At 38.0% G+C, this 25069-nt stretch overlaps 1 protein-coding gene across 2 annotated transcripts in view; it reads left to right on the plus strand.

Moving 5' to 3' along the window:
* The window catches only part of LOC122796418 (C-C chemokine receptor type 7-like), a 101281-nt gene extending 76999 nt beyond the window's left edge, over positions 1-24282 (plus strand). Inside the window, exons 1-2 of one of the 2 annotated variants that reach the window (XM_044064872.1) lie at positions 3540-3893; positions 22330-24282. In XM_044064872.1, the coding sequence (XP_043920807.1) occupies positions 22371-23465 (1095 nt within the window). In that variant the 5' untranslated portion in view covers positions 3540-3893; positions 22330-22370 and the 3' untranslated portion in view covers positions 23466-24282. Of the gene's footprint in view, positions 1-3539; positions 3894-22329 lie in introns of those variants that run through there. The other variant, XM_044064873.1, reaches the window with a different exon arrangement.
* The last annotated feature ends 787 nt before the right edge of the window (positions 24283-25069 follow it).

Consider the following 25069-nt stretch of genomic DNA (forward strand, 5'->3'; position numbering starts at 1 on the left):
GCTACATCTTTTCTGTAAATATTACTCATCTATTATTTTATAAATATTCATATCTTAAATTTAACCACATTATAATCATAAACTACCTTTGTTTTCAAAGTACAGATCTCTCTAAATCCATATGGAAATTATCTATTCCATATTCACTTTCATCATTATTGAATCTCTAAAGAAGTGATAGTTTGCCAAAAATTCAGTATTAAATAGTAGAAGCTCCTCTTTCTATGCCAAATATTCTTTGGTACAAGATGGTGCTATGGGTGTCCACATCATCATATTATGTTGTTGCCAATAAAACTCATCCTTGAACTAAAAAACATCTGATAGGATGAACTTGCATAATGTTATACACTTACAATCACATTTTCCTATTGTAGTATGAAACTAGTAAATACTTTTTCAAACCATCTATGTGCTCGTTTCTTATGTCTGGAGAATTAATATCCACTGTTGTAAGCCACATATTTTAATCTACTTCTACATTTCAGAAAAAAATGTCTTTTACGGTTCAACCAATGGCTTCAAACTATAATTCAGAATGTTAGAGGCTGCTTTAAAAAATCTCCTGTGCAGACTTTCTAGGTTGCACTGGAGGGCCTATATCATTAATTTTGGGATCTCTTATAAACAGAATGTGTAAGATTTCATACAACTAAATATTTATAAAGTTTAAAAGCTCCACCTGTCATCCATATTATCAATAACTGGAATCCACATCCTAGTTCCTGCTAATTTACTGTCATTCAAAACAAACACATACCTTATATACACCCCAGGAGCAAATTAAATGCTTCTCAGCTCCTTCCCCACCCATGGAGAGAATGAAGTTGACTGACTGTCGTAGAGCTGAGTCCACCAATCATCGGTGCCCATGCTTCCTTCCCAATGTACCCTGCAGTTCTTCACAACTGATATAGTAATCTCCAACCTTCTGTACATTCACAATTAATCAGAATGCAGCTTCATCCCCCCTTCCAGTATCCATGAGGCTATTGCAGCTGGGGTACCCAGACTATCATCGACTGTATTTCAGTGTTTCCTTTTACATCCAGTTACACTGTGAGTAATACACTCAGACTATACCTCTGCTTATCAGTAATGAAAGCTCTTACTGACTTCTCCCTGGCAGCATACATTGCTCTCCCTTAAATTTTGTTCATCTGCTTAGTGGTTTCCTTTCCCTGCCACCATCACTGCATAAGTGATCAGACACTGAAGCAAACATCTCCCTAACAGAATGACAACAATCTGCATCTCTCTCCCAAATGATTCTTACTTCCATACATGCATGCATCCATGCTTCTGACACCACACTCACTGTGCAATCCCTCTTGGTATGGCATACTTCTCTGTATACCAATTGAATGGAATGCATGTTCTCGTTATTTGATTCAGGAACTGCACCATAGTAGCGATGCAGTGAGTAAATGGTTTAGATCATGGTGCTGGATATATATTACAATGCTGTCCCTTCCTGGACTTCACTTTTCACCAGCAGGAACAATGATCAGACACCCTCAACTAAGCACATAGATTGTATAGAGCTAAACAGTGAACCTCCACAGCAATACAAACCCACCACCAAGGCTCCTGGTAATTACCATGAGAACAGGCATTCCATTCCATTAGTATACAGAAAAGAAATAATCATTTGGGAGGGAGATGCAGATTGTTGTCATTCTGTTAGGGAGATGTTTGCTTTATGCAGTGATGCACTTTCTGGAACTTAACTTTGCAGGGTACCATATGTGCAGTTTTACTGTATCACATCAAAACCATTACATTTTCTTAATACTATATGACTGTACTTTGTTGGCCAGGAAAGTCCCACTGAGTCCAACAACCGTCACTAGGTCACTGGTCTTTACTAAATGGACTGAAATTTAATTGCATGTTTTACCCCTTCCCCCACTATTGATTGTTCATCTGTTTTCCTTACGCAGCCAGATCATCCATTTGTTCCTATTTAAAATCAAAACATCGGGAGGAAATGGAAGAGGGGATCATGTTGCACCTGAGGCAGAGGTATTTTATTTCTACTGAGAAATAAAACTTGGAAGGGAGATGAATGATCACTATCTGGAGTGGACCGTGCAATGACACCTTATGTGCATCATATGGAAGCTCCCATGCTTGTGATGGAGTCAGTATACTCAGCAGCATGCGAGTAGTCACTGTGTCTCAGTATCCCCTAGACAATACATACAACTGATAAACAAAAATAAATAATGACACAGCTGTTGGAGTGAATATTTCTCCTCTGTGGAATGCCTGTGTCAAACTCCTCATCCTCCACCCATGAAGGGACAGCTGGCACTGGCTCCTTACTCTCCGCCCAGCTGGTCCCACCAGTGACTAAACCCGGGTCACATATGTCACAGTCACATGACTGCATCCTCGGTGGCATAAAGGAACTAACTAGCTTTTGATTTAATAAGTGTGCGAGTACACTATTACCCTTGCAGTCATTCTCAATATCCTTAATGTCACATAGTAAGTGCTCTAACAGCACCCAGAATTTTATTTGCAGGAGACTGGTTATAATTGTCTGTGTTGTTATCTAGCTGGTACGCAATGAGCTGCAAGTAATGTGGTGACAGGAAAAGCAGTAATTTCACCCATCAGGGCAGGCACAGCATAACATTGTAGCAGTGCATGTGTATTATTTTTATTGTACATTAAGGCATGTTAGTAGTATCTGTTGGCCTGTGCTCATTGTATAGCGTTGTTCAGGCGAGAAATTTCTTTTATAGTTCGTTATGTTGCCCATTGTTTTCTGGAGTTCCATGTCGTATTGGTATCTATACTATAGGACTTCTAGCTGCTAGCACAGAGCCAAGAGTAAATGACAGTGAAGGAGCCTGACAGACCCCTAGTCACATAAACCTATCACCTAGCACATACTGTATGCCCATTTACTTAACTACTGAATAAACTATATCCCTTGGGCTATTAACAGTGTGCTAGCTGCAGCCTTTCCTTATTACCTTATGCCTGTAGCATATACTAGTAAATCCTGTTACTGCTTTTAAACTCAGTGGTTATTCAGAAAGATTGTGCCAAATGCCTAACATCAATATCCTCACTTTATAGATCACTTCACACACAATTCCAGACATTCCCTCTGCATTTTCCCAGTGCAGGAATTTTATCAGAACCACAAGGGCTGCAAAAAAGCCATCTTATAATCAGATGGGACGTTGTTAAGTGCTAAGCTATTTATAGCCATTGGCTTCAGTAGCAGAGTTCAGAAGGCTGTGAGAATATAAATTCTACGGGGGGATCATGACCTCCCACCTACGTTTTTCTAACTGTTTCTTTTCCCTATTAGCAAAACATATTCCCTAGTGAAGCCACGTAAGTTATTCAGCTGGGTTTTCTTTTCCATTTCCGTTCTTGCTGTTTCAAATTTAAATGATTTAGTGGGAGAGTTCAGTAAGGGTTGTGTGAATGTAAATTTTACTGGTGAGAACACGACCCACAGGTTTTTTTTTGTGTGTACATTATTTTCCTTAAAAAAAAAAGAGCTGGTGTGGTAGCCTGCTAGACTACATCCCTACTCAGTTGGGAGTTTTTGTTTGTGTCTTTCATATTTACATTATTTTATAGGATGGTTCATTATGGGAGGAGAAATGTAAATTATGCAGGTCAGAATGTATCCCACAACCTTTGCTTAGTATGGCTTATTTCCTTTCCAAAACTATCAGTGAAGATGGTTCCATACGAAGACTAAAGGGATGAAGCAAGGAACATTATTTTATCTGCACAACTATCTTAATATCGAAACTTTCTAACCTCCAACCCAAAGTATGGTTATTGCAGCAGTTTGCCTGGATCCTTTATTACCATATGATAAAAAGGTCAAAGACACTGCCTGTTGAACCAGATTCAGAGTAAGTCATTTCTGTTATTGAAATTTTGTCAGTAGTACTGGTGTGCTCTGAAGAACTGCCTGGTTTCACTCCTATCAGATATTCTGAGACTGTTACTCTAAATAAATTATAACACTGATGCTTTTACAAGTAGTTTAAAGAAAGTCCTATTATGTCATTTACTGCAACAGCTGCCCAGTATGTTTCCCCGAAATTTTATTGAGTTATTTTTTGCATGACTTACCAATTTACTAGTAGGCCCAGATTATTTATATATATATATGTGTGTGTGTGTGTGTGTGTGTGTGTGTGTGTGTGTGTGTGTGTGTTTGTGTGTGGGGGGTTTGTATGTATGTGTATGTATATACCCTCTCTCTCACACACACACACACACACACACACACACACACACACACACACACACACACACAAATTAGTATATAGCCTACTACAGTCTATGTTAAATGCAACAATAAGTGAGGCTTGTACTCAGAAAGACAAGCTGTTAGCCATGTCATGCAGATGGGCACCTTACTTTGAAGCGTTAATAGTGAACCCCAGCATAAATCAGCAGCTCTTCTAAATGAATAAGTTGATTGCATTCCCTGGGAATGCTTCATTGAGTGATGTCAATCATTAATTCAAGGTCTGTGTTGATATAAATTTGTAGTTGTTGCGGTTGTAGATGATATTGATAAACACATTTGTTTTCAAGGCCACGACTATGTCATGAAGAACTGCCTGGTTTTACCCCATCAGCAGTATAAGTGAAAATGAAATTAACTGTAAAATAAAAATGCAAGAAAAGTGTGTCACTGCTGTTTAAACCCTTGCCTGCATCCTTTCTCAGTGTTTGAAAATGTTAGCTGTTAAGAAGCTAAAAGCATTCATTCTCTTCCTTTTCTCAGTTGTTATGCCATCACATTCTAACGCTGCCTTTTTTCTAAAATTAGAAGAAATTTAATTTATTATACTCCTGTAATACAGGTAAACTTTTCTTAAGTGGCGTTCATATTTCTGCATGACTCAGCAATAGTGACAAAATCCACACAATGTTATGACACTATAGCATGCATGATGGCTGAACATTTAATACATTTAATTAAGGACAAAGTTGTGGTACTAACCCGTATTCTACACAAGCAGGCAGGCATAGTGGTGTAAGGTTTCACCTGAAACATCTGTGTTTGGTAATAAGAGATTACTTCACTCCTCATCTCTACCAGCTGATAATTTTTACAATGTAGATCGGAGTCATTCATGTCACTTCTGTATTCTCTCCAGTATTTTATAAATTCTGTGATGGAAAAAAACACTTTAAAGCTGATTCTTCTTCTTCTTTCGGCTTTTTCCCGGTTAGGGGTCGCCACAGCGGATCACCTTGATTGACAAAATCTGTATTCCTTCATACTGCACAGCTGATAGGGATTTTCCTTTAATATTATTGATACAATCAGCACTGGTGCAGTTTCCTATAATTACAAAATGCGTATCTCAGTATTATTCTGTTGTAATGTATTATTATTACCTGCGTGACACATACAGCCTTCCATTTCAGTCTAGACAGTAGAAGTCTAAATAAGTATTTGTCAGTGCTAGACGCTCACTTATGTTAACCCTGTGTGCTGTAAAACTATTTAAATGTTTTGAAATTGAAGGAGGTATGAGGCACATAGATGGAAGACAGGACAATATCCCTTTCTGCCTTTATGAAGGTTTTGTTATTGTGTAGAAGTGACTGCATATTAAGTTCTGGGTCACAATACATAGAACAAAGTTATGAAGCTAGGTTAAATAAAGTAAACAGAGACTTAACAACTGTAATATCTTCCAGCATTTACACCCTATAATACACAGATTGCCTTTATTATCCTTCTTCATGAAAATAAACAACAAACATGTTCACATCTGACAACGAGACTGATTCCATAAAATGAGCACAAAATGTACTTTTTTTTGGGAACTGAAAAAAATAAAAACAACATATTTGTCCTGTGGAAAAAAGTGACAGCTATCACATTCCTGAAGTGTTTTGCTTGAAGGTATGGCTATGTTGCAAATGAAGATTAGTAAGGGGACATTACTGCAGAGTGTTTAAATTGCTGGGTTACAATGATGCAACTCTGAATTTAAATCCCAGTATTTCCTGCTTGCATACTGTGAAAAGACTAAGAAACCCGCAACATGTCCTTGTACTTCTACCTTTGTCCTTTAAAAGTGATTCTAGTGTTCCAGGGGAGGGGGCTAACATGTAGAAGTTAGTGAATACAGTAAAATGGTGTTTGGTTGTATTCTTTACACAAATCTAAGTAAGTCTGCTATCTCCAAACTTCAGCAATTATTCCATGCGACAGCCAATCTATGAGCCAGTGTGACCTACTGTGACTTCTACTGTGATGATGTAAACATTATGAAATGGATACAGCTTGTAAGGAAATAACACATTCATTTATTCTCTAATTACCTACTTAATCTAAGGTAAGGTGAGTCACTGGGATCAGGACTGTTCCAGCATTCATCCGGTACGAGGCAGACAAACTAATCTTGTATAGGATTCCAGTATATTGGAGGATACACACACACACACACACACACACACACACACACACACACACACACACACACACACACACACACACACATGCAGCACTCATAACTATGGGCAATAAGGAGGACTGTCAATTTACCTATGACATGGGAGGAAGACGTAGCACCCTGAAAAATCCCAAGTGGTCACAGGGAGAGTTCCATGCTTCACACTTGAAGGCATTCAGCCATGTCACAAATTGTACTCCAGCTGTTGTTTAGCACTAACAAATTGTTTCATCTGGCATGTTCCCTCAAGAAAGCTAGCCTCATCCAATCCATCCTTAATAACTGCGCTGTGAGCCACACAACAGCTTTGGTGGTTGCCCGTTAGTGTGTTCAGTGTAGTTATTTGAAATTCATCTCATAATCCTCAATACTGAAAGAAAAACATGCTGAAATTCAAAAGGCATCTGAAAAAACTAATACTCGGAATTAGGCTCTACTTGTTCTGTCTCTTCATTTCTTTCTGTAATTTGCTAGTCTGTTGTAATTGTTGTATTCTGTTGTCTCAACCTTCCTACTCAGACAACCATTTCCATTCTGTTTAACTTTTACTCTCAAAACTCTTTTACTTTCAGCCCTACCTTTGTTTACTGCAGTTTAATACATTTCCTCTCTGCTGTGCTAGACATATTTCAAGCTTATGTTCATTGTTGTTTTACTTATTATTCATTTCCAGTGTTAATCCGTATCAGATGCTTGGCAGAGTCTATATGCATCTGTAAATATGTGCACTTACTTTGTATTTAAGAATTACATGCATGTCTTTAATGTATCCAACATGACCATTGTATCACGTTAGACTTCTAATTATTTAACTTCATATTTTTTCTGTCTAATGCTTGTTTCAGAAACGTACATACAGACCTCACTAAAATGGACCCAATCCAGTTAGACATACTGGTATAGAGTAAATTGATAAATTACTTAATTAGACCCAAGCATGCATACACACATACTTGGATTTCAGTACATATATCCTTTTCATTGTACTGTCTTTTGAGACTTTACTTCCTGAGTGGAAGCAGATTTCACTGAATAAATACTGAATTTAGTTTTGGGATGAAATAAATTGTAGTGTGGCTTCTACCTTACAAAAACAGATATACTTAGAAAACACTCTGCAGAAATGACTGTACAGTAGTGTTTAAAGCAGTACAAAACATTTACCACTACAAGGCCAAATTGATTAAATTAATAACAATGTTGCAGATATACAGATACTAGTGCTTTATCTGTGTTCCTTTGAGACATTCTAAAACAAGTTTGTCTTCACTGATTTTCAACATTGAGAAATATAAATCAAAACACTATAAAAAAATCACAATGTTATATACATCAGCTCCATGGTTGCACTACTGTGGGTAAAAGTGAAAAACAAAACTTGGGGTACACTGCTGGCTTGAAAAATACGTGGTTTTGACAAACCCTGACAAAAAGAGATTGAACAGAAGCCTATTGCATGAAAATGCCTCAGTGATTTGTGTTGTGTGCTATTAGCAAAGCACACAAAATTCCTAAGTCCTGCTCTCCCTACCATCCTGTCCTCTCCTCCTATTTCTGCCATATTTTTTTCATTTTGTCTTGTTTACATTCCCCTCTACCTGCACCCTCCATAAGATTTCTACTTTAAATCTCCTATTACTACCAGGTGCACAAAATTTATATTTGTTATGTTTTACTCTAATATATATCCTGTGTACTAGTCCCTATTGTCATTGGGCATGCTTATATTTCACTCATATTTATCATAAGAAAGTGCCTTTTACTGTTAGCATATTTATATTTTTTTGCATATAACAATGTAATGAATTTGCATCTGTATTTACTGTACATTGTGTGTGTGTGTGTGTGTGTGTGTGTGTGTGTGTGTGTGTGTGTGTATATATACATATATACACATATATGGATTCACTTTACATGCTTGATGTACGGCGGTGGTGGTGGTGCTGCGGTAGCGTTGTTGCCTCACAGAAAGACGTTGTCCTGTTCGATTCTCAGCTAGAGCGTCTTCTGTGTGGAGTCATGCGTGAATGGGCATACCTTTGTTGAAGGTTGTGCATCAGGGCCGGCAACTCGGCACGTAAAAATCTACTGCCAATCATTAGCGGACCGGAGTTCCACTGTGGCGACCCCTAACAGGGAAAAGTCAAAAGACACAACAGCTTTACATGCTTGGTGTTTTAAAACGTCGAAATTCATATGGCCGAGACCATATAATCGATGTTTTAAAACATCAAACCTGTAAAGCAAACATAAAAACAACACAAAAAAATTTCTAGGATGTTTTTGCAGGGGGGGAACCCCTGCACCCCCCCCCACATTGGGGGGCTGCACCTCCAACACCCCTTGCTATTTAAATATACCAACTCCAAGATCGCACTACAGCGAGGAAAAGGGAAAATGACCCATTCTGCACTGTATGGAGATCTTTGCTTTACAGTTTCGATGTTTTAAAATGTCGATTATATGGTCTTGGCCATATGAATTTCAACGTTTTAAAATGTCGAGCATGTAAAGTGAATCTATATATATATATATATATATATATATATATAGATAGATAGATAGATATAGTTATCTTCTGCTTTTATTTTGGCACCATGTCATAAAAGGAAGAAGCCTTGACTACAGCCCACATGACTCATGTTTGATTAGCAGCATAGGTGTTTGAAGAGCCAGGCTGGGTATGTGGCAGTGGTGTCAACTAGCAGTGGTTGGGCACATTTCCTGTCTGTAATGGCCAGGCTGGCTATCACATGTATGGGAACACAGATGCCTTTTCCTCTTGATGAAGCAGCAGTTGTAAGTCAGCAAGTTGCCAGTTTGAGTGATGGGTAGGCAGCTATTTGTTACCTGAAGCTGGCCCACTCTCTCCCACTTAACTCTCACACAAGGGAACAAATGGGCTGATTTTCCTCCCCAGACTTTGACTGGGCACAGGTAGAAGATGAGCCATAGGTCAGGTTCCAATGAGATGGGGTTGGAGAAAAAAATAATACATCTTTAATTATGTACAATAATCAAAACATAGTTTTTAACTATGTAAATATTCAGTTTCTGGATTTCTTCAACTACTACTTACTAATTACAACATATGAATTTATTTTCTTCGTTATCATAGTGTGTTCTGCATATTTCTATACATATATTCATTTTTGCATCTGAATGAATTATTTTACTTGGTTAGGTGGATATAGAGATACACATGTTTGCATACACACACACACACACACACACACACACACACACACACACACACACACACACACACACACACACACACACACACACACACACACACACACACATATATATATGGATTATAGTCAGCAAATAATGACAATCTTTAAAGCAATTTGTTGTTAGCATTTTATTTTACTTTTTATTATTTTACTGTAATTTTTTTTAAATTCTAGTAAGAATGAATTGCATTGCTGTGGTTGTTCTAAGTGGGCAATGTTGTTTTTTTATGTGAGTGTGTATGTCTGTTTTGTGTGTGGTGTGGAAGATACTTTTCTACATTAAAGTAATGTGAAATGTAGTGTTTACTACAGGCACCTGAGTCGCAGGAGCTCAAAGAGCACTGTCTTACAACCAGTTTGCCTTGTTGCTTGTTCAGCCTAACACTCAAGCTTAAACTGGACTACATGTTCAGGTGATGTATGGCAGCTGTGAGGTAGCTTAGCAAGGCTAGTGTGACACCTACACGGAGGGAATGAGAGGAGGTGGGAGTGTAGTTTCAGGCTTCAGGCAGTGATCATAAGTCAGATTTAGGTTTAGGAAGGGGGAGTTAGAAGCACACAATACGACTCCAAAGAACAAGAAATGCAGCCAAAGACAGGACCTCATATAGAAACAGTTCTCTTTATTGGATACAACCACAAGAAACGTTAAGCGCTTTCATCCCCCATAAAATTACGTGGGACTTCTTCAGAACAAAAACCATCTGAATAAGCCAGGTTTAAATATTCCTATTCAAACACATGCTCAACCAATCAAAAATTAAAAAGCAATAAAACAGTTAAAAAGTGGATTATTAACCTTAAAAGTGCCTGAGTTTTAGTAAACAGTTTATGCTAGTATATTCATTCAGGCCTTCCATTTAGGAAGGGGGCTGTTTTAGAATTAGGGAGTGGGACAGAAGTTTTATGTTTAGCAAGTGGGAGGGGAGTTTAGGGTTAGGGAGCTGTTGTAAAGTTTAAGGTTTAGGGAGTATGCAGAGACATTAGCTTTAGGAAATGTAGAGTGGAGTTTTAGGCTTAGGGAATGATTGAGGACTATTGGGATAGGGGAATGGGAGGGGAGCAGTTAGGGTTAGGGACTGCATGAGAGTTTCAGGGTTACAGTTAGGACTACAACAGGACTATGCAATGCAGTATGGTTGGGTAGTGGAAGGACTAGGTAAATAAGTGGGATCAGGCTAGTGGGAGTTAGGGCATTGACCAAATGTGTCACAAGCTCCTAGCACATGAGCACTTGTAGTAAACCAAAAATGTGATCTGTGTTCTGTTATTTTTTTTCCTTAATTATTTTTTTATTTAAACTTAGTGCAAATATTTGGATTTTGAGGGATTGTTAGAATTGAGCTAGTGTGTTTGGGAGTGTATGTGCTTTGAGTGTGCACTGTGTCAATTTTAACTTTATGTTTTAGTAACAGCATAAATGGGGATGGTTTAGAGGAATGTTAGTTGCTATGATGATGTACCAAAGGTATTAGAGAAATGTAAATATTTCAGAGTTATTTAAAAATCATATTGGGGCTATTTTTACTGCAAAAGATCACATAAAGATCATATAAATAAAGTGTGTGTGTGTGTGCGTGTGTGTGTGTGTGTGTGTGTGTGTGTGTGTGTATATATATATATATATATATATATATATATATATATATATATATGGGTTCATATGAATCCGTCGACAGCCGAAACATCGACGCTTACCTCATCGACACCAAAGCATCGACCGTTCAGAACATCGACAATCCAGGTAAGCGATTTTCCCCCTTACAGGACCCATGGTAGCACTTAGGACCCATGGTAGCGACTGTTGAGAATTTGCATTGTCCATAGCGTCGCACTAGCGAAACAAGTGCTACCATGGGTCCTGTAAGGGGGGAAATCGCTTACCTGGATTGTTGATGTTCTGAACGGTCGATGCTTTGGTGTCGATGAGGTAAGCGTCGATGTTTCGGCTGTCGACGGATTCATATGAACCCATATATATATACACACACACACACACACACACACACACACACATATATACACACACACACACACACACACACACACACACACACACTCACACACACACATTTATAACAGCAACATTTAAAAATCTGTACCTATTTTTTTTTACCTTTGCCCCCCCCCCCCATTATTTCAGACTTTGCCCAGGTTTGACCTAAGATGTTGAGAAGTATGGCTAGTTTCTGTCAGTTTTTATGAATGGAGTGTCAATGAAGTTAAACTCTGCTATAGAGTCTCTCATCTGCTCTCTCCAGACGCTCCCACAGCCATTGCCAAAAATGCCCTCTTTCCCAGACTTGAATATGGTGCTCCATTACTACTCTTTTGGCACATAACACTCATAGACTACAGACTGCAGACAACAAAATCTGCAGATTTGTTCTTCTGGCAGACTGACATACTCGCCTCTGCAACCTGCTAGAGTCTTAACTGGCTACCAGTGACAGAAACGGCAGTTTATCACTTTTGCATCCTACTACACAAAGCTCTAAATGAAATTTACTGTGGAAAACCACCTATTAAAAACAAATACGCACCCTAAGAAATAGCTAAAAAGATTATCTCCTCAATCTAGCCATATCAAAAAACTGTTATTGGGGAATGCACCTTTTCTAGACTTGGACAGGAATTACTGAATAAACTCCCCACCAAAATAAAAAGGCAGGACTCCCTCATAGGAATTAAGACATCATTTTCAGAGTATTTCCATAAAGGGCTATCCTGTAATTGCTTCAGGGATAAGGGCTAGTAAGGCACCCTTAAGTATACAACAGGCACTAGACCACATTTATTCCTAAACCACCCTTGCCTAATGCTGAAGTAAATCCAGGGAATGCTGTTCATATTATTTAAGCATATCACTGGTCCTTACTGTATATAAAATTCCAGTCTTGATCTCTTTTATAGATGTTGAATAACAAGTGCTTGCTTTTATGATTTTACACTGTTAAAACTCATTCATCCTTTAAGTTGGAATAAGAGGTAACTGCGACGTTGCTCAAATTGTTTAGCCATATCAGTTGCACATATTGGGTATGTAATTTATACATGCTGAATGACAATTTTTGTTTTTATGATTTTAAAGTGTTTAAACTCAACTATCCTTTAATTCATGTATTGCTGTCATTATCTTCTCTTATAACTATTTCACATTCTGACATCTATTGCACAATACGCATGATATATGGTGTAACAATTGTTTAATTTGTAACATTGCTATGCCAAATAATAGAATCGTGCTATTAGAACAACTACAGAGCTTATTACATAGGAAACTTTGTATTTCTTCGCTAACCCCCATACTGTTAAATTTGACTTGTTGGTTTCTTTAAACTCTATAATCTCATCTATAGACTGGGTTATGGCTGAAAAGAGGATGTGGACCAGTCAACTTACCCAGGTACCAAACTGTAAATAAATAAATAAATATAGTTTTACTTTAGTTTAAAGGTACTTTTTAATTTTTGTGCATTTTTAGTAGAAACGTGAGGCCTATGATCTGTTAGTTTTATAGTTTACCTGAGTGTTTTAGTTTGTTAAATCCCAGTTTCAATAGCTGGCCAGTAGTGCTGCTTTTTGACTGGTTAATTGTATTCAGCTTTTCACTTTTTATTTTTTATGCCAATCCTAGGATTGAGAAACATGTTTATCTCAATTGTGCTAAGGTTACTTTGGGTATGGCTTGTAGCACAATGCTTCCTGAAGCCAATTATCAGTTAACAAGCTGGAATTATATGGCTCAAGCTGCCAATTATTGGAAAACCTGCCAGTGAAAATGTTAGTCCCAGTGGATAGAGATAGATTACTGCAACTGTGGCCAGGAATGACGTGAAGATAAGTAGACAGCAAGTAGCAGGTACATTTGCAAGTACATACACACATGCTACATAGCAATGTTATAAAAATGCCTGGAAGCCACAGTAAATGCATTTCAACAATGTTTATATCTATTTTTATTACTATAAATGGGACAGGAAATGGGTATATAGGAAAAAACAGAAATAAGGGTACAGCAGGTAGAGCAGCATATGTAAGGAAACGGGTGAAGATAAGAATTGGTATAAAGAAGGAGGAGGGGTATATATTTTTTCTAATTGTTCTTGGACAGATGCCCATTTTGTTTTCTTTTTGGAAAATGAAAGATGGGGAAGAATTTAAGAGAGAGGCAAGTGATGGAAAGGGGAAAATGTTTGGAAGAAGAGGCATACAAACAGACATAAAACATAAACAAAGATTGACAGGGGAGGTGCTGATACACTTGGGGGGTGACAATGGAATTATAGATATACAGACAAAGGGAAAACATTGGCAATGGGGAGGATTGGATAATAAACAGAGGAAGGAGATGATGTAGAAGGTCAGGGAACACAGTATGGGGATACATTTGGTATAACCCTTCTTTATCCACACTGCCTGGGCTAGGCCCAGGAAGAGGTTAGTCTGCACCATGACCACCCTCCCCAGTGGGCTCCATCTGAGGTGTTGAAGGCAGAACCAGGCAACAATATGAGGACCCTCTACAGGTGGCCAATGTGGACTTGCAGAAGCTCATCCACCAACTCTCCTACCACTTCCACTAACTGTAGCCACATCACAAAGCCCTTTGCAGTGCCAGTGGATGGATCAATAGTACTTTCCTATGATAAGCAACCACCAGAGGTCACAGGAGAAGTAATAAGACCACCCTCTGCTGCACCTGATGAAGAGGCAGGATACAGTACTTGTAGGAGAAGGCCATGCCTGATGAGGGGTGGTGACCAATGACATGTCATTGACACAGCTGTAGTAGATGCTGCAGGAAATGGAAGCATAACTGGATAGGTAGAAAACAAGTAACATAAAATCAATTACAAAGAAAGGAAGCGTGAGGGGGTAGAAATAAAAAAAAATTAGTATTATTTATGTGACATATGACTTAGCAGAATGGTATACAGATGTGCACTACACATTAACATTATGTGACATATGACATAGCAGAATGGTATACAGATGTGCACTACACATTAGTATTATTTATGTGACATATGAAATAGCAGAATGGTATACAGATGTGCACTACACATTAATATAATTTATGTGACATATGACATAGCAGAGTGGTATACAGATGTGCACTACACATTAGTATTATTTATGTGCACTACACAGGCAGTAACAATGCTGCTAAGACATGCCAGATATGACTGCCTACATGTGTTAGCTCAAAGCACCGTGTTAGGATGAGTAGGCATACGTGCAGTGCCATAGCTCTCACTACATGACTGTGTGAAGATGTGTATGACACACTGATGGCATGGGACTACTATGCAGAACATGTCCTGGCCATTGTGTGGTATAGTGGCTTTGTGGACCACTGCAACCACCATACGTAGAAGTGGCACACATGAGCCCATATAACATGACAATAACAATACAAACATCTATAGCTGAGTGTAATCCTTTTCTTGTCCACCTCCCCACCTGTGGAATTTACTACCTCAGTGGCTTCAGGAGTGCACAACATTGGCTGGCTTCTGAATATTGCTCAGGGTACCTCTTTGATATTGTTTATGAAGGGATAAGGTGACTACATAGCCTGTTTAATTTTATGTCATTTTTCTTTTACGTATTTGACCTATGATATACAGATATATCACTGGCACTCTTCAAGAAAAATCTTATTGCGTGAATGGGAAATAGAAAGTTCACCCCGGGGATCACTTCAGTGGCTCTGCTTGATAGAGGCACTGGGAACTAACGTCAGGAGGCATGATGCCAGGGCACTTCTATGGGCTGGGCTTGTAAAGGCTCCAGGGCCATTAGCCTAGTACACACCTATGCATCTATGATGCTTGTTTACTTTTAATTTATATGCATTTATTTATTTATCACTTATTTTATATTTGAAAGCTATTGTATGTGATGTTTTGTGGAAAAACACCTAATGAAGTTGCATTTAGCAAAAAAGATAAGTGAAGATTTTTAATTTATTGATCTGATTTTAAGTTCATTTTAACAATCTGTATCTGCTTTAGCTAAAGTCTTTAAGCCTATAATAGTAATTCCAGTAAATAGTTGCACTGCATTTTGCCATTTAAGTGTACAAAATGTCAATATTGAACCCTAGTTTCTTTCTTATGTTATGTGTGTGTCAGGCTAGTTCGGGCCTTGTTTTTAAATTAAGGCAGCTGCAGAGGGTTTGCTTCAGAAACTCTAACACTTACTTAACCAACTTCCAAAATGCCAAGATGAAAAGGCTGATGACCATACAACACTGACATCAAGTAACTGCTTGGCCATCCTTTTGAACTTTACCCCTTACCCCCGCGATAGTACGATTTCTGAGTTGGCATATTTAATTGGGGGGGGGTCAGTTTGCTTTCCATTAGTTTTACTTTTTTGTTAGGATGGCCAAGCAGTTACTTACCTGGAGTGGAGCATCAGTGTTTCAGGATGTAAGTTTTGTGTGGTCATCAGTCTTTTTGTCTCAGCATTTTGGAAGTGAGTGTTCGGGTTTCTGAAGTAGACCCACTGAAGGTCAGTCAGCTACAGAGCTATGTTTCTAAGAATTCCCCAGATATTATTTATGTGTTCCTTTTAAATTACCACTAATTTGTGATTGTAATTTGGAGAAACGACTTGGTAACTGCAAATTCATCCCTGGTTTTGTAACCCTGCCCCTCACGGTAAGGGAAACATAAATTTCCCAACATGTCTTTGTTTAGTCCATTACTGGGTTATTTGTACACAAAATATAATGGCTAAAATATACCATGTGAATGTTAAATTAGGCTTCTTAAGATCCTCACAGTAAAGTTAGCCTAGTATTTACCTATGAAGCAATGAAGTTGAAATATATTTTGGGGGAAAGTGTAGGCAACAGTGACAGATATCAGAGTGAAGCATGGTTGATATGATGTCAATGGGAACACAACTACCAACCAATATGGGCCCACCAGAACAGATACCCTTAACCCCCCCAAACCCCCAAACCACAATCCACGGTATCTACCCATCGGGGACAACCACTCAAACATATCCCCCTCCTACAACCATTAGCCCTTCCCTCAACAACACATATACTTAGAGTTAGGCAGTGTGCACAGTTCATGCATGTAATATGGCATGTCATGTCAGTGAGACGTAGATTCACTGCTGTATGACAGATGGGTCCATGTCAGTAGGAACACATGCTTGGGTGACCTCTTGTTATGTCATGTGTCATGCTTGTAAATGTGTGAAGAATAGTGCCCTATATGTATAAAGCTTTGGTTTCCCTTTCATAACAGATGTTACTTCGTAATGCAGTGATACCTATACAGTCTTATATCACCTGTGAGTCTTAAATTGATTTAACATTTACAAGCAGTACATAGCTTGATATGGTAAGTATGAAAATTACTTTAATGATAATTCATAAGAAGGCACAAAACCCAGCCCTTTATTCAAACCTTGTGTGTTAAAGTATGTGAAAAAGGTCATTAAACGTAACTTCAGTTAATGACAAATTTTCAGCAGTCATTTTATTGTGACACCAAAACTTCAGGTTTAATGATCTACAAAATATTAAAACATCCATGATCAATCATGCTAAGATACCACAAAAGAAGGTACAAACCCCAATCTTTTATTCAAAATTTTTGATTTACCCTGTATTAAGATATGTGGTGGCTCATTTGTGACTTTGTTATATAGGAAGCAATTTTCTAAGAATTCCTTTTTATCTGTTTCTAGTAGCCATCCCAAACATATTATTTAAAATATACAAAATTCACAATTTTTGTACCTTAGGCATATTTGTAGTCATGCCATTGATTATAAAAAAACATACTCAGGAATTAGATCACAGATTTGAAATTGGGGCTTTATGCAAGAATTATACCCTGGATTCAGAAAGGTTACCGCCAACTGTGTCCTCTTTTTTCCCCATGGGCGGTAGCCATTTCTGATTCAGAGACAGCCCTACTGCAATGCTTCACCTCGAAGAGGTGCAAACTGTGGGGGGCTGTCTCTGTGGCTTACACAAATGCTAATGAGGAGTTCTAGTGGTGCGACATGTGGTAATTAGCTATGCGCTCTTTCCCTGGAAATGATAGCCGTAAAGCATTTATACAGCCAGAGAACCACTTGGCTGCATACATCCTTACCAACAGTAGCAGTGATGACCTTGGTGAGATCACTTTAGAGGTAAGTTCTGGGGAGTTCAGCAAATAGGTAGTGTTGGGGATATAACAAAACCCTTTGGTCCTTTCACACCTGGAGTCCCTTTACCCCAAGTATGATTGCACTCTCACTGCTGCACACATCAAGCTGAATGACCATTGACAATCTACCCTTGGAGCAGATGCAGACAGAGATAGAGAAGCTCTATATACATGTTCAGAGCTGGTAAGACACTTGTATTGAGCAGTATCTTACTTCCTCTAAGACTGATGTCACAGTTTCTAATAAAAACACATGATTTCAACAACTGCTGTATTAACTTGTTTCATTCCAGAGGGACCCAATATGTGTCAGTATGAGAGGTGATTAACAGGGCCAGTGGAAAATTGTTTGTGCATTTTTTCCTCCAGTTTTCACAGTTTTCATCTTGCTTTCAGCACAAAAGACATAATTAAAAAAACTAATAACTGTTTTCTTTTTTTACTAAATGCAGTTATTTACATATTCAAGTAAATTCGATGAAGGCTGGCACTAATTTAACAAAATGCAGAATGTGGTAAATTGTATTTATTTATTTATTATTTTTTAACTAAGAGAGTGGTCAAATGAAGGACAGTAGCAGTTTAACAAACTGTTGTAGTATATGCTAAGCAGAGCCATAATGAGTCGTATTTCAAGTGATTTATTCCATACCTGGTTTCATCATTCCTGACCTTGGACCCTGAGTTAAAACAGTCAGTCCCAGAACTTTTCAATGACAAAGGGAATTAAACAATATGTGAGAAGAGACAAAAATGTCCTGCTTCATTCATTAATGGATTCCATGTGTCATTCATTTGCACATGTCAAGATGCCAAATAGCCATCTCTTTGATTAATGCAGCCATGGTGGACAGGACACTGTTTCCCCACTGCCTCATCATCCATCCCTCTCTTGGCCAGTTGACCCTTTTGCTCCCTTTCACAGTAGTGAGATTGGCCATCAGTGGACATCATTCAGGTAATCACCAAGGGTGGTCTGAGGCCCCGTTCTTCCTGTGCATGTGCAGGTAGCTATCCACAGGCAGCCATGCAATAAGGGACTGTGCTGGGTATTCCCCAATATCTGCAAAGGCATATCCTATCAAGCAACCCCACTCCTGCTATAAGATATTGTAGGCTGACTTCTCTAGTATCCACTAGAGGCAATCCTACTCACATGTGAGTGTGCGCCCTCGACAGACACCCCACCCCTCCCTGACAGTGGTGAGGAGAAGAATTTTGCAAGCTAAAGTAAGGACAGAAGATAGCTAGATGCACATATGACATTCCTAACACTGATTTCCATGCTGTCTATGTTATTGGTGCAATGTATATTCCCACTGCAGCTGTGGTTAATGATTTGGATGTGCCATCCACACACAGTAGACAAAAAAGAAGTTCAACTAGACGTATGCAAATACAGGATAGGGCATATCACTGGACAGATGGTGATACTCCTTAGGTACTTAGATACCTCCAGTGTTCACAGAAGTTTGTTTGTTTGTGACTTTCAGCTTTTCCCTCTTAGGGGTCACCACAGCGGAACTCCGGTCCGCTAATCATTGGCAGTTGATTTTTATGTACCGGCTTGCCAGGCCTGATGCACAACCTTCAACGAAGGTACGCCCATTCATGCATGTCTCCACACAGAAGATGCTCTAGCTGAGAATTGAACCGGACAGCGTCTTTCTGTGAGGTGACAATGCTAAAGTAAATAACAGTATTTCCTTTTTTGAGGCTGACACAAAAACTAGTATAGCAGTCAGTAACACAGAGTGTATAAGCCTTCAACGACACATAACAAAGCTATCATGGTGGGCAGAAAGATGACATCTTGAGTTTAATGCAAACAGTGTAAAGATGTGCTATGTATTAGTGGGGAAACCGGTTAATGCAAAGGTTAAAGGGGAAAATATCCTGCAGTGTTCCTCAGCCATAAATTTGATCATGCAACAAAGTAAGAATAACATTTGTTAATGGTCAGTAGGATGATAGGTTTCACTGTTATCTGCTCATTCTTAATTGGCACATACCTTTTTTTCAGGGTTGACCTTAGAAAGCTGTCTAGTTGTGTGACTTGCTCAAAGTCACACAGTCTGTAAGCACAGACTGAGAGAATTCACCCCTGAAGTACATCCCACAACTGCTTAACAGCTTATACCCTTACCTTGTCTATTAGACTGCTATGGTGAGAGAAGAAGGGTGACTCTGAGGACGCAGATGGCATTTATCTGCTGTACAGACTATCAGTAAACTAACACATAGAACATTATCCACCATTCTGGAAGGATTGTATAAAAATTATATAAAACTGGTGGGAAGTATGCAAAGAAGACTGACAAAGGTAATGGTGATGAAGCATTCCTTTATAATTCATAAAGATTAGATTTTGTGAAAAAAAGATTCAGTAAATCCATTTACCAAATCATTTTGTGACTGAAAATTACATGAGTGAGGTGAAAACGTAATAATTCCCCATGTGGAGGAAGACTTATTTACACATCCTGCATTTTAAAAGATTTTGTTTTCATTGTTCATTCAGTGTTTTTGATTGTTTACAAGATTCTGCAAACAAAATTCAAAGAATCACTCAACCAAATTTTGGTGCCAACATTCATTGTGCTATCATGTTGGGAATGTGTGTGTGTGGGAGGTTGTATGCATAAAAGAGTAAGGCAGTGGACATCCACATGTCAGATTCTAAGTTTTTGGCTGTAATGGCCATACATAATTACTCCTTGGCTGGATAGGGCAGGGAACGAGGTAGATCATAAAAAAACTACTACTGTGTAAAGCCAGACAGTATGTGGTTCCTTTCCTTCTTAAGGGCAGATATGATTTTGCTTTTCTGCTACAGATTTGACTCTGGGGCCATTTGCAACTGTACTGTTTTATCAGCATTGTTTTATCTGCATACAGTCAAGAAGACTGTTTCAGCAAGCACATTCTAAAGACAGCATAGGTTAGACTGGAAATATAATGAACCTGAAAATGTCCATAATCACTTTACATTTGAAAGAGTTGGACTGGTTATGGTTATGAGACTGAATCCTCCAATATCAGACCCTGGTAACAGTCAGACCAACAGATATGAATTCCAGTTTATTTTCTCAATGCTAAAAATGTTTTGACTATTTACTAGCATTTACCAGTGCGGAAAAAAATAACTGCCTTATTGATCCTTCTTGCAGTAGGTTTGATAAAGGATTCTTCTATTAAATCCAGATATGATCTCTCTTGTTCCATTGACCTAGAACTTTTCTGGCAGTGAGAAACTGCTCCAAATTGCAACAAAAATGTATACAGAATCCCACCACAAATGAGTCCCAGAGAACAACAATGCACCACCCTAATTTATGTTCATGGGCTCCTGGTTAAAGAAGCTGCTTTACTTCTAGCCTATAAACTATTACTCTCTGAAGAGTGTTAGTCATTGGCACATAAATTCTCCATAACCTCAACCTAATATTTATTACTTAATTGTCTAATTTATAACTTAAAATGTAGTCAAAGGGCATATCTAAAATAGAGTCACCCATATGGGATTCCATACCACCAGACCAGAAGAGCATCTCCAATATCTTAAAATTAGAACCCAGAATGCTTTTAGAATTATGAAGTCCTCTGTCTTTATTAAGTAGACAGAGGCAAACATTCAGTCTGCACTTGTTAGATACTCTGTCTTTCTTGTCTCTCTCTTTCTCTGTCATTCTCATTCTATATGTTACTGTAGTACCTTAAAGCCATCTTGGTATTTGATATCACATTTCACTTTTTATATTCGTTCTCCTGTCTTGAAGTTTAATACACAAATGTGTATCTGTTTAAAAAATGACATGTTGTGATTCTTAGCTATTGCACATGGTATTTTCTAACCTTCATTTGGACCTGTACCATAAGCTGGCCCATTGCTTGATTATTGATGCTTTACTTTGATGTACTGTTATTATGTTCTGTTCAAAGTAAATGTACAAATGTTTAATATATTCATTTTGACTTGAGATATGGCCAAAAAGTGTCCTTTAGCATTAACTAATTAATTCACTAACTAATCAACCTTACAAATGGTACCCTGTGGGAAATAATATACAGTCAAGCATCAATTTTTTTATGTCTGCCATTCCCAATGATGAACTCTATTCTCAGGATATAATTTAACTTTTTTTTGGTATTATTTTGTAACCAGAGTAAATGAGTACAATAAATGGGGATTTCATGCATGTTTTTCCAAATTTAGTAGTGAGTTACTATGTGAAAGCTGCTGCTTTAGTATCTACATTGCATTGGTCGTTATGCATCAGATAACAATGAGCGCTCCTAAGAGAAGTCTATTGACAGTGTTAAAGAGGAAGTGCTGTTCTTAAACAAGTGAGCTGCAATAGAAGAACAAGTAACATTTATGTTTCTAGTGCCTGTGATACACTGCTAATGTTTTATTTTCTCTTTCATTTACAGACATCATTGTTAACCGCATCTCAAAAAAGTTCAAGTGAAGTATGGCTACAACCAGCGTACTGGATAACTCCACTTCAGACTATTTCTATGTTCCAGTTGATTATGTTGTTCTTCTTCAATGTGATTCTGAAAATGTAGCACAGTTTCAAAAAGTGTTCCTGCCATGTGTGTATTATATTGTCTGCATCATAGGCATTGCAGAAAACATTTTAGTTGTGACATGCGTCATCTATGACAAGTGCAAGAATTTAATAGACATCCACATGATGAGCCTTGCTATTGCTGACATATTATTCCTTGGTACCCTGCCATTCTGGGCATACATTGCATCTCATGAATGGACATTTGGTATCCCACTGTGTAAGTTAATACACAGTTTGTATTCTGTCAGTCTGTACAGTTGTATGCTGACTATCACCTACATTACCATTGACCGGTACATTACAATTTCTCAAGCAGTGAGAGCTCGTTTGTATCAAAGTCAAAGATGGCTGACAGCTAAAGTAATCTGCATATGCATCTGGGTGTTTTCAGTGGCCCTCAGTATTCCACAGATGTTGTTCAGTGAGGTCGTCACTGCATCCAAAAGAACTTGTCAGATGAAACACTTGAATAACAATGACATTTCGTTACTAACAGCACGAATGTCCCAAATGCTGATTGGGTTTCTGATACCTTTTCTAGCTATGGTCATTTGCTATTACTTGATTATCAGGACTTTAATTCATTCCAAAGGATTCAGTAAGCAAAAATCCATCAGACTGATTTTTGCAACAGTGATGAGCTTTATTGTTTTTCAGCTGCCTTACAATGTTATGATTTTTATTAATGCATTCAAAAGTGATGAGGATCTCTTTCTGCAAGACTGCAGCACCAAAATTATTCATAAATATGCCAGAGTTGTAACAGAAGCCCTTGCATCTCTGCGTTGCTGTCTCAGCCCCATCCTTTATGCCTTCTTGGGAGCAACCATGAGATCAAAGTTCATAGAACTCCTGAAACAATATAGGATTATCAACAAGGAACAACTATCACAATCCTGTAAAACTGAAAGAGAGACCTTTAAAACTGTTTCAGTTTTTTCCTCTATTGATGGCGAAAGTAAGCATGTGTTTATGGAAATCACAACTTTATAACTCTATTTTAAATAAACACAGTGCTTATATGAAACATTCAGACATTTTCCATATCAAACATATTTTATTTGTCCATACAGACTAATGCTACATCATATGGCCTGCACTAAAAATAATGTTGTTTTTTTTTTAATTGAGCTGTAGCAGAGTTTTGCAGTGTACTAATTGTATATTGTCTTATAACTGTAGTTTCACATCCCTCAGTAAATCATATACCTTTCGCTAGAGCAAATAACATGTTCCTTCACTAAAGATGCAATTTTTTAAAAACAGCCTAATCATTTGCTTTAGTACTTTTCACATTTTTACTAAAATTATGTCAACATTGAATGCATTCTAATGTCAGCTTTTGACTTTTAGAACATAACTATAATAGTGTTTGCTCAGTATCAGATTATGTAGCACAGAAATAATGCAGAGTAGGTATAGCCAATGGCATTTCTGTGCAGGTCTGACTAAATGACAGAGAAGACCTGTTAAATTTAGGCTATGGAAAGTATGCTTACCAAAGCCTTTTGTAAGTCTTTCCTACAAACAAAACAGCAATGAGGTTGTCTACTACCATCCAGAAAATAAAAACTGTAGAAAATTTAGTCTGTTTGAGATTTATTCAGCATTTGTAATGTGAAAAATCAAAATTTGCCATAAATATATATATATATTTTTTTAAAATTTCTGCTTAACAGCTAATTGTTGTATATATTTGTAAACTCCTACCAATGCAAATGTTTAATGAGTCTTTTATTTGTACTGTGATTTTAACTTTAGGAGGAAGCAGTATGATCTTATGTTGAAAGTAAAATCCTGTCACAGTAAATGTGTGAATGCGTGTTTATTTACACAAATAAATATATCAGTGTGTGTGTGTGTGTGTGTATACATGTATGCATGACAGCAAAATTCCCCCTCACAGTATATGATGACACAACAGCTTGTACTTTACAAATCTCTAATTAAGTTGAGTATGTGTGAATGCTTGTATAAATGTATGAGCACACGCCTGTGCACGTGCGTGTGTGTATGACATCAAAATCCTGTTACAGTAAATGATGACACAAAAGCCTATATGTTACAAAAGTGTAATTAAGCCAAGTGTGTATGTGTGTTTATATATAGGTTCATAGGTTCATAGTTCATAGGTATTTACTAGGCTAACGACCACAAAGGCCTTTTTAAGGCTAGCCATGCATCCCAAATCTTTGACAAGTTCTGATACCCTTGATAAGTGTAAGCATGGGCCTGGGAGATTAACCATTTACAGGTTACCTGTGTCCATTAGAGACATAGGTGCCAAATCAGGGATGAATTTCTGGTTTCCCATCCAGTTCTCCAAGTTGCACTTGAATTGGGATAGGGAGGAACTCTGCTTCACATGGATGGGGAGCCTGTTCCATAGATGGGGTAGTCTCTGGGATACATACCTATCTCTCCAGCAGCTCCTATTTATATCACAAGCAGGGTTTAAGTCTTTAGAACAGGTAATTCTGGTGTTGTTTGTTTTGTGGATATGCAGGAGGTCCATCAGAGTGGGGTTTGGCAATTCCCTGTATGCCAGACATAGATCTCCCCTCAAAAGCCTGTAGGAGACAGAAAACAAGGATAGG

The sequence above is a fragment of the Protopterus annectens genome, chromosome 3.part0, assembly GCF_019279795.1.
Source record: "Protopterus annectens isolate FY-2018-M chromosome 3.part0, PAN1.0, whole genome shotgun sequence".
In the NCBI taxonomy this organism is placed as follows: Eukaryota; Metazoa; Chordata; order Ceratodontiformes; family Protopteridae; genus Protopterus; species Protopterus annectens.